The sequence below is a fragment of the Apium graveolens genome, chromosome 8, assembly GCF_009905375.1.
Source record: "Apium graveolens cultivar Ventura chromosome 8, ASM990537v1, whole genome shotgun sequence".
In the NCBI taxonomy this organism is placed as follows: Eukaryota; Viridiplantae; Streptophyta; class Magnoliopsida; order Apiales; family Apiaceae; genus Apium; species Apium graveolens.
The window spans coordinates 98,494,040-98,505,706 of record NC_133654.1 but is presented as its reverse complement, the minus strand read 5'-3'; the positions used below and the strand labels follow the sequence as shown (position 1 = coordinate 98,505,706).

Sequence of the window (11,667 nt, the reverse complement as noted above, 5' to 3'; positions counted from 1 at the left end):
TATATCATCATGGAAATATTAAACATACTTTAAAATTTCAGACATTCTTGTTTTGATTTTTTGTTCGATATTTAGGAAGTGTTTTTTTATTCATTTTTTGTAATTTTTAAAAATAACTGCATCAATCATAGGTAGGGGTGAGAAACAGGTCCGAACCGAACATAACTGAATCGGAATAAAAAAACTGAGAAATAAAATTCAAATGATTCATAGGTTTGATCTGTTAAGTACCCAGTCGCTCTAAAACCTTAAGGCCGTAGAGGAAGACAAAAACATGATCTTATACTCTTCAAGACTCCCTAAACCGAACTCTGATACCATGTTAAGTAACCAGTCACACTAAAATCTTAAGGTGGTAGAGGAAGATCCGAATATAATCTTATTATCTTTAGCAACATGATCAAGTTTAAAATTTTCATAATCAACTCTTGTGATACAAAATTTACGGATACAGGTTGATCGGCTAGTAAAAGTTAATCAAATTGATTATTCGTTTGGACAATTTTTTATATTAATTGTATCAATTACTCTCTCCGTTTCAATGAATTCCTAACATTTGAAATATAGTGTTTGACACGCATTTTAAGACTTTTTTCTACTATGATTACATATATTTAAATAAAAATTAAATATTTAATTTTTTATTCAAAAAAAGATCTTAAAAATAAGTTATAAAATTATAGTAGATAAGACTTAAAATGCGTGGCGAACTCTCCATTTCAAATATTAAGAACCTACCGGAATAAAGGGAGTATCAGTTTGGATAAATCATATTAACATGAATAATTAAATTTAATATTATTATTTTGAGAAAAAAGGGTATCAGATACACCTGATACAAAGTCTATAAGTTGCATCAGGTTCAACGACACCACAGTCCCCGTTTTGCCATAAAACATATGCCACGTTCTTTTTATTAACCCTATCTTCCCGCATTTTTCTCTTAATACAGGTTGAACTCCGCGACACCTATATACAAACATTTATACATACGTAATAACAAACTCACGGGAAATAAAAAGTTTGAATTTAGGTACTATTTTGATCTTTAATTATCTCTTTGATTCAATATGCATATAAACAAATTCTGATATTCTTATGTTATGAACCGGGAAGATGGTCGCTAGTTCTGAGAGTTGTCAAAACCTGGACGATTCAATGTCAACAAATTCTAAAAATATCAGTGATGATGATTTTGAGGTCCAGAATGATCAAGACTCAAAAGATTCATTTTCAATAGAATCTAAAGATATCAATACTGGTGATTTTGACGTCGAAAACAGTGCAAGAACATCAAATATGCCTCGTGAAGGTATGCTCTTTCAATCCCATGGAGAAGCGTACAAGTTCTATAATCATTTTACTTTGTTAAATGGGTTTGGAATTCGAAGATATTCTACTTACAAGTCAAGAAATAGTGAAGTGATCGTAAGGAGAACTTTTGTATGCAATAGAGAAGTTTCAAAAATATACTAGAAATTAACGTTTGAAAAAAATGTAAAATGTCGTTGGGAAAGTACATGTGGCTGCAAAGCTTTTATTGAAATAGTCTTAAATAAATGTGGGAGATGGGAGTTCAAAAAATTTGGTAATAGTCTTTCACATGAACTACTTAGTAGTCCAAATAAGAAAAAATAATTACGATCACATAACAAGTCTCATAAAGAATCTAGTTGCAAGAAACTAATTGAGCAATATCATAGTTGTAGTGTTGGGCAGCTAATATATCTCGCCTTATTAACAGTCGAAATGGTAGTTCTACAAATGTCGTGACTCCTCGACATTGTTCTGATCATTTGAGAATTAAAAGGAAGAACAATATTGGCAATGAATCACTACCACAAAAATCAGCTTGCATAACGCTCAATTTTAAGCTTACATAGTGTTTTTAAGCGCTATACAAGCCAACGCTATGCAAGTTCAGTCTGCTTGCATAGCGCTTAATTTAGCGTTTTTTAAGTTAGCAAGTTGCATAGTGCTTTTATAAAGCGTCATGGAAGTAACCGTCACCTAAGTGATGCACTTGGATAACATTTCCTCAAGCGCTCTGGAACAACAATGTATGTTGGATTATATTCCTTCTGTAGCCTTTTGCCTAACGTTATGCTAGTAAAAAAATTACTTCAAGAGCTCTCAGTTAAATGTTATGCAAGTGATATTTATTTCATCATATATTACTACCATAACATTTAGAGAAGTGCTAAGTTATAACCTTTTTAATACATCATTTTACCAATGTTTAAACTGTGATATTCCACAAAAATCAGAAAATGCAAGTAAAAATCGATAAACCTCAATCCAAATTTTTGTAAAAACTAAACTAACAACTCATATAAAATTAATTAATTCTCAAAACCATTAAATTCTATTACTCTTGAGAAATATCATTGTATATAAGTCAAATATTTCAAAGTCACAAGACAATAGATATTAAAACTATTCGATAAAACTTTTGAAAATGTTCAAAAATTACTTGTTAGTAATTTGTCATTGAAAAACCTATTGTACATGTAGCCTACCCAATTCTTCTGGAATCGCATCATTTTGTCACATGGATAGGACTTCGAACTCGGAGAACTTGTGAACTGAACCAACAAAATGGTAATTTAAATTAGATCGTAGAAAAATATATACCGGGAACTACAGATACAATAAAGGCTAAAAAATCTTAGTAATAAATATAAATCTTAAAGATACTTTATATTACTTTTAGACTTTGGGTAAAAATACTTATTTTAGCTGTATAGTATTTAAATTTCTAAAAGAAAGGATACCATGTTAGTATACTTCATAGTTCAGAAATGGGAAGTACTTCATTATATTTAATTTGGAATTTCACCTATAAAAAGACATATTATAAAACTATATCATGATCAAGCTCAGTTCCTCAGAACAACTTTGTAATTTTAACTCTAGAATATTCATAATATCTATAGAACTAATGAAATTAATATGAAGTGTTTAATGAAATTTTTATTATCTATCCAATATAAGTATTATAATGTGCAACTTATGTTATGGCTATTGAACTTAATATGTTTGTTTGAGTCTGGTCTTATTAAAAGAGAACATAATTATTATATTTATAAATACCATTCCAAATATATATAAGGTATGAAAGATAAGGTACATGAACTTTCTCATTTTTTTGACACTGTTGGTCAATTTTATCAATTTCACCAGCTTTCATTTCTGACTCAGTGAGTTCATTTAACATATGGATTTTAGCTATAAAAGGCATGTGATAGTGTTATCCTCTGTGTCCATCTAGCAAGGATGATATATTCATTACCAACGGTCATGCTATGCGTACAAAATATTAAAATCATAGCATATAAAATGCCTAAATCTGGTTTATTTAGATGGCTTAACTTTTTACTACTACTATGTGAAAAAACATCACTAAATTTAAGTGAATAAATAAAAGTCATCTCTTTTAATATTTAATGTAAACCATAGGAGCACCTTCATAGTTCATACTATAAGTACTGTAAAAAAACAATAACAATTACTTAAAACACATTATCTTCTATAGCGCTTTGGTAACCACTATCCAACTTAAAATTTAAAGAGTGCTTCATAGTTAAACACTATGTTAGTTCCTTTTTTCTATTTTATAATTATTTTTTATTTTTTTGAATATTTCTTCATTAGCATTTTCTTTATAAACATTATTTAAGCATTCCCCTCATATAGCATATTGAAAAAACGTTATGCAAATAGTAGTGAATGTATGATTGTGATGCAGAATTTTTTAGAACGAAAAGCAAGAGATTTTGAATTTTATTATGCTATTCAACTCGATGAGACACAGAGTTATAGAAGTATTTTTTGGCGTGATTCTAGAGCTAGAAAATCTTACATGAAATTTCATGACGTTATAGTCTTTGATGTCACATACAAAATTAACAATTTTTCCATGTCATTTGCTCCTTTAACGGGTGTAAATCAACATAGACAATCTATATTATTTGGTTGTGCATTACTTTCTAATGAACAAGAAGAAACTTTTTCTTGGTTATTTACACAATGGCGTAATTGTATGTGGAATCAACCACCTGGGGCAATAATTACTGACCAAGATTCGGCAATTTGTAATGCCATTGCTAAAAAAAATTCGCAAACATATCATCGATATTGTAAATGGCATCTTGAGCTTCATGAGTATGAACATCTTCGTTCACTACAATGTGCTCACCCAACATTCATGAAAGATTATAATAAATGGGCTAAACAATCTAAAACTATCGAAGAATCCGAAGAAAGTTGGATAAATTTGCGTGATAAATATGAGCAGGTGTTTAAAGAGCAGTTGACCGAGACTCAGAAAAATATGATAAAATCTTGGAAATGGGTAAAAAATATGTATGAAAAACGGCGCCACTGGGTGAAGGCATATCGGAAACAAACATTCTTTGCAGGTACTAATGTTTTTAAGAGATACATTACATTATTATGTAATATTCTTTATTTTATTAAATTTAAGAGTTTATATTTACAAGGTGGTTGAATTTTTTCATTTCTCATTCTAGGCATGAAGTATTCACAAAGGAGTGAAAGTATGAATTCTTATTTTGATGGCCATGTCAATAGTAATACCCCACTATCTGAATTCGTTGAACAGTATGAGAATGCAATTTCAAATCACCCTAATGTTGAGGATTCAGAAGATTTGGTATCCATGACAACCACTCCTGATTTCACTGATATGCATACCCTGGAGGCCCATGCACAAAGAGTGTATTGCATAAATATATTGAAAATATTTCAAGTTGAATTTGGAAAAAAATTGCATTGTCAGCATTACAAGAAAGTTGTTAAAGAAGATGATGAGATATTATATGAGGTTGACTGCGGGGAGTCAGTTAAACCGCACATTGTCGACGTGAATATTTCTACACTATTTTGCAAGTGCTCTTGTGCCAAGTTTGAGACAGGGGGAATTCCTTGTAAATATATTTTGTATATTATGAAACAAAAGTTACTGCTGAAGGTGATACTTGATGTATATATTTTACCTAGATGGACCTTAAGTGTAAGATACAAAACCACATATGTTTTTTGTGGTGAAAATGGAAAAGTAGTTGACATAAATGAAATTGATAAAGTTAAAGAAATCACAGAACTTGAAGCTTGGACGTTGCGAGGTGAGTTGAACAAACTTTATAAAAAAGTTATCACTCGAAGAGACCTATATGCAACAATAGAAAAGGTAATACAAGAGTGATGGGACAAGATGGATAAAATCGAGAAAATACAACAATCACCGTTGTTGCCGCAAAATATAGATGCTCTCGGTGAAATAAACATTGCGGAAAAAGGTTCTCAAGCATCAGTATTGAATATTACAATCCGCGATCCCAGCCAATGCAAGACTAAAGGAAGACCACAAAATTCATCACGTATACCTACCGGAATGCAGGAATCTCATGATTTGAAACTAAAAAGAAAGTGTAGCTCTTGTGGTCAAAAAGGACATTTCAAAATACTTGTAAAAGTAGTATTTAGGCGTTATAGGTATTACAGTACAATTATTTAAGGTTTGAGGACCTTGAGTAGTAGTTTTTGAAGGTTTGATGTAGTTGAAAATATTGTAGTTTGAATCAAGATCCATGTTCACCAGCGAAGTGGATAAAGATTTTTTTTTGTCAAATTGATTTGTTATATTTTGAAGTGCATTACTGTGACTTATGGATTTTGAGATAGTTGTAGCAATTTTGATATGCCACTTTGCTTGCTATTACAATCTCAGTTTTTGCCTATAGTAGAACAGTGTGAAGAATGTGTTTCAGGTTGATATTTCAACCAACCAGACAATTACAACATATATGTACCATATGCATAATCCTTTCAAGGGTGCAGAAGAAAAAGAGTATAATGAAGGACCAATAAGAAAAAGAACTAATGTGAATATTTGTCCATTATATATATATTTTTGTGTGTATGTGCTTCAACTATATTCATATACAATTATATATCATAAATTGCAGAAGAGGTTACAGACAAGGAACCAACATTTGCTTATTGAAAAGTGATAATAGCAGTGGAATTTTTTCCGATTGAAAGGATTTGATGATAGTCTGCATTACATAATCCTCAATTATTCATTATCATGTAGTACGAAATTCTAACTAGAAGAGATGCAGAAGATGTGTTTTTTTTTCTTTTTAACAAAAAGAACGTGGCAGTTGTTTTAGGGCAAAACGAAAGAGTGTGGTGTCGTTTAACCTGATGCAATGATAGACTTATGTCAGGTGTATCTGATACACTTTTTTTCTCTATTATTTTATGTATAATGATAATACTGTAGAATTTTTAAGAATAATTTGACAAGGCTGAAATTTTAAAAACTTCTAAATGAGATGAATAACAGTCAAACTATATAAGAACAACTTACGAGGCCTAGTAAATTTACCATCGCTATGGCACCGTTTCCCCAACAGGTGCCAAACCAAATTGCACAATGCCCAAATCGAACTTCTTTATTTCTTAAACAAAATATGTTGTGACCTTCAATTTTATACAATGCCATCAACCTGTTTGATAAAATATTTTAAATGAGTTTATTTAGGGACTTTGTAAAACTGGGAACATTTTATACTATTACGTGTGGTGCTCAGAGGAACCAAGAAACCTCTAGAACTCGAGAGCAGCAGGAGGTAAAATTCGAAAATGTTCAAGCTGCTCCACCTTGAAGTTTCAGCAAGCACTGCAGTCGAGTCCGATATTCCTTTGATATTAGTAATTACCAAGCTATGAGAGCTATGTCCTCAAACCATGTTGAAAGAAAGAAATATGATAAACAACCCCAAGGTCTCGAATTGATTAATCAATCTCCATGCTCCGGCGTAATCTGCTTTTGCCGTGTATTCAATCTAAGCAGCGATTATGTTTGTTTGTTGGTTTACCGTTTTAGGATTTCTAATGGGAATGAGATTCTCACCCAGACATTCACCATGTTTGGGAGTTCTTGAGTAATGTAATTGGCATTATTGAGAAATAAGTTCTAACATTTAACCATCCAAATAGCTATATATTTGAATGTCAATCTTTATGTTACAACTTCTTTCCACACTTGCTCTGGGTAATGTCTAAAAATATATTTGCTAATAAAGTTATTATGCAGAAAATAATGTGGTATAAGAGATAATATTTTGAAAAAAAATTGTATGCCTTTTGATTGAAAAACATGGAAGTAGGTTGAAATCAGGGTTCACATTCATGGGACTTAATACAGGTTTCCAAAACTTGTGGTGTTGTGCTCCATTTATATGTGGTGGGAAACTACAAACTCTGCAAAGCAAACCCAAAATATAGAACATGATCAAGTTCAAGTCATTGAGATTAGACTTCAAATATAAATAAATTGTCTTCTTGTTTATTCACAGAAGCTAAAAATATCTACACAACACGAGTATATGTAAGATAACACCAAGTACAAGAGAACGCAAGCCACATTTAATATCGAAAAATTCGAAATGAACTAAATTCCCCTTTATCACAACACCCTCTATGAAGAAAATATAACATAAAGTACAGGCTCCGTAGACCTATATATTATTCATTTTAGCAAACAGTATAACTATATCTGAAGACTTCATCAGTAATTTCTCCTACTTGTTTCTACTTTCTGGAATTATTTCTAGTGCACCTATGATAAGCTTCTGACAACAAGCTTCTTCACCTGCAATTTTTATAGAAAATTATCAGAAGATATACGCAACATTCTCAGCCCTTCCAGTAAGCTTATCATCGAATAAAAGACAAGTGCCTTATAATCACAACTGTAAGCTGAATCCAGTGAAAGTGCAAATAATTTGTATAACTCAAATTATCATTTGAGACAACTTATAAGAACATCAATAGAGACTGATGTAATTAATTATGGAAGTCATGAACAAACCTTTTTCTATTGCACCACTGCAACCGTGTTAGTGCTCTACAAATCTTACAGCACCAGTCATCCAATATATTGAACACATACCTTTTTCATGCAATAGGTGAAAACCAGGAAAATTATTAATAAATTAATACTGTAAAAAAATTAAAAACAAGACTAGGAATTTATACATGAGGTACTGGTTCTGTTGATGAAGGGTATATTACGCACTATTTAAAACTGATAAATAACGTTCACAGAAGGTATCGTGACCACTCTCCAGTGGACTACCTTACATTATGTGAAGCGGAGAAAACTGTTCCAGTGTAACAAAAAGGTTTTTTCTCTTGAAAGAAAATTCCAGTCAGTTTCCAATGCTTCTACACTCGGCTTGTAATGCCGTGTATAAATAATGATTAGACTATTTTAAACAACAATTTTGCCATCTTATCGAAAGACTATATCTCAATTACTTTTAAAACATCCCATCAAGTTATCAACAACAAATGTAATATACTTTGCACTTATACATACTAGCCCTATTACCTCCAGCTTTTAAACTTGCAGATGCTAAAAAATATATTCTTTATTCAAAATAGCTACATCAAATCTAAATATCTCACATGGAAAAATTAGTAAAATCAAATTATGAATACCTCAAATCTGAATCGGGAACTGAAGCTCAATCAATGTTGAGTAGGTTCTCCCTGATACAGCGCATGCTGGTCTATCCAAAGGTGTCATAAGATGGACTTATTCTTTACCATGTAGTATTCTACATCGTTGCTGATCCTTTGTCCCTTTCCAAATCGATCTTCAACCGAGCATACGTCTGTCGCGGGAACAGGAAGCACAGAAATGAACTGAAGTCTTTCCCGAGTACTTGTACACTATCGGTCATTGAGGAATACGAAAGGCAGTTCAATTTCATGCATATCACTCATAGTGAACCCACAAAATTCGAGAGTAAAACTTGTCAAGCTACTATTTCAAGAGATTAGCTTTTCCTGGTCATTTTGCAAAATAAATGAGCCTACAATAAGTTATTACGGCAACATGGAGATAACTAAACTATTATTTAATATCATTACGGTACTTGTTTCTTTGCATCAAGAAAGCAAGGTCTAAGTCTAATGCAAAGGTTAGCAAAAATCACAAATCCAAGTTAATAAAAATTGAAAGAAGTTGCAAACCTAGTAACTAAAAAGTTAAAAAACTGATATTAATTTAAGATGGTGTAACACGGTAACAAACTTCTTAAAAATGCTTACACCCTTTCCCGAGTTATGTTCCCACTTCTGCAAAGTCTCCCAGACATACGAAATAACTCTATCCCCTCTGGAGCAGGTTTCTTGATAGAGGGTGTTGTGATAAAGGGGAATTTAGTTCATTTCAAATTTTTCGATATTAAATGTGGTTTGTGTTCTCTTGTACTTGATGTTATCTTACATATACTCGTGTTGTGTAGATGTTTTTAGCTTTTGTGAATAAACAAGAAGACAATTTGTTTACATTTGAAGTCTAATCTCAATGACTTGAACTTGATCATGTTCTAATAGTTTGGGTTTGCTTTGCAGAGTTTGTAGTTTCCCATCACACATAAATGGAGCACAGTACCACAAGTTTTGGAAAGCTGTATTAGGTCCCATGAATGTGAACCCTGATTTCAACCTACTTCCATGTTTTTCAATCAAAAGGCATACAATTTTTTTCACAATATTCTCTCTTATGCCATATTATTTTCTGCATAATAACTTTATTAGCAAATGTATTTTCAGACATTACCCAGAGCAAGTGTGGAAAGAAGTTGTAACATAAAGATTGACATTCAAATATATAGTTATTTGGATGATTAAATGTTGGTACTTATTTCTCAATAATGCCAATTACATTACTCAAGAACTCCCAAACATGGTGAGTGTCTGGGCGGGAATCTCATTCTCATTAGAAATCCTAAAATGGTAAACCAACAAATAAACATAATTGTTGCTTAGATTGAATACACGGTTGAAGCAGATTACGTCGGAGCATGGAGATTGATTAATCAATTCGGGACCTCGGGGCTGTTTATCAGATTTCTTTCTTTCAACATGGTTTGAGGATATAGCTCTCATAGCTTGGTAATTACTAATATCAGAGGAATATCGGACTCGACTGCAGTGCTTGCTGGAACTTCAAGGTGGAGCAGCTTGAACATTTTCGAATTTTACCTCATGCTGCTCCCGAGTTCTAGAGGTTTCTTGGTTCCTCGGAGCACCACACATAATAGTATAAAATGTTCCCAGTTTTGCAAAGTCCCTAAATAAACTCATTTAAAACATTTTATCAAACAGATTGAGGGCCTTGTATAGAATAGAAGGTTACAACAGATTTTGTTTAAGAAATAAAGAAGTCCGAATTGGGCATTGTGCAATTTGGTTTGGTACATATTGGGGAAACGGCGCCATAGCGATGGTAAATTGGCTAGGCCTCGTAAGTTGTTCTTATATAGTTTGGTTGCTATTCATCTCATTTAGAAGTTTCTAAAATTTCAGCCTTGTCAAGTTATTCTTAAAAATTCTACAGTATTATTATTATATATAAAATAATAGAGAAAAAAAGTGTATCAGATACATCTGACATAAGTCTATCATTGCATCAGGCTAAACGACACCACAATCTTTCGTTTTGTCCTAAAACAACTGCCACGCTCTTTGTTAAAAAGAAAAAAAAACACATCTTCTGCATCTATTCTAGTTAGAATTTCGTACTACATGATAATGAATAATTGAGGATTATGTAATGCAGACTATCATCAAATCCTTTCAATCGGAAAAAGATCCACTGCTGTTATCACTATTTCAATAAGAAAATATTGGTTTCTTGTTTGTAACCTCTTCTGCAATTTATGATATATAAGTGTATATGAATATAGTTGAAGCATAGACACACAAAAATATATATAATGGACAAATATTCACATTGGTTCTTCTTCTTATTGGTCCTTCATTGTACTCTTTTTCCTCTGCACCCTTGAAAGGACTATGCATATGGTGCATATATGTTGTAATTGTCTAGTTGCTTGAAATATCAACCTGAAACACATTCTTCACACTGCTCTACTATAGGCAAAGACTGAGATTGTAACAGCAAGCAAATTGGAAAAAACTACTACTCAAGGTTCTCAAACCTTTAAATAATTGTACTGTAATACCTATAACACCTAAGTACTACTTTTGCAAGTATTTCGAATTGTCCTTTTTGACCACAAGAGCTACAATTTCTTTTTAGTTTCAAATCATGAGATTCCTGCATTCTGGTAGGTATGCATGATGCATTTCGTGGTCTTCCTTTAGTCTTGCATTGGGTGGGATCACGGATTGTAATATTCAACACTGATGCTTGAGAACCTTTTTCCGCAATATTTGTTTCACCGAGAGCATCTATATTTTGTGGCAACAACGGTGATTGTTGTATTTTCTCGATTTTATCCATCTTGTCCCATCACTCTTGTATTACCTTTTCTATTATTGCATATAGGTCTCTTCGAGTGACAACTTTTTCATAAACTCTGTTCAACTCACCTCGCAACGTCCAAGCTTCAAGTGCTGTGATTTCTTTAACTTTATCAGTTTCATTTATGTTAACTGCATTTCCATTTTCACCACACAAAACAGATGTGGTTTTGTATCTTACACTTAAGGTCTATCTAGGTAAGATATATACATTAGGTATCACCTTCAACAATAACTTTTGTTTCATAATATAAAAAATATGTTTACAAGGAATTCCCCCCGTCTCAAACTTGG

General features: G+C 32.2%; 1 protein-coding gene across 1 annotated transcript; it reads left to right on the top strand.

Moving 5' to 3' along the window:
• The first annotated feature begins 1,116 nt into the window (after positions 1-1,116).
• Positions 1,117-5,227, top strand: LOC141679787 (protein FAR1-RELATED SEQUENCE 5-like). The gene is made up of 3 exons (XM_074486189.1): positions 1,117-1,312; positions 3,759-4,421; positions 4,533-5,227. The coding sequence occupies exons 1-3, from the start codon at positions 1,117-1,119 to the stop codon at positions 5,225-5,227; spliced, it is 1,554 nt and encodes a 517-aa protein (XP_074342290.1).
• The last annotated feature ends 6,440 nt before the right edge of the window (positions 5,228-11,667 follow it).

Excerpts from the sequence above, each read along its gene's own strand:
- LOC141679787 (XM_074486189.1), top strand. The coding sequence starts at position 1,117 with ATGGTCGCTAGTTCTGAGAGTTGTCAAAACCTGGACGATTCAATGTCA. Across the intron at positions 1,313-3,758 it reads ATCAAATATGCCTCGTGAAG|AACGAAAAGCAAGAGATTTT; the intron begins GTATGCTCTTTC and ends AGAATTTTTTAG. Across the intron at positions 4,422-4,532 it reads GAAACAAACATTCTTTGCAG|GCATGAAGTATTCACAAAGG; the intron begins GTACTAATGTTT and ends TTCTCATTCTAG.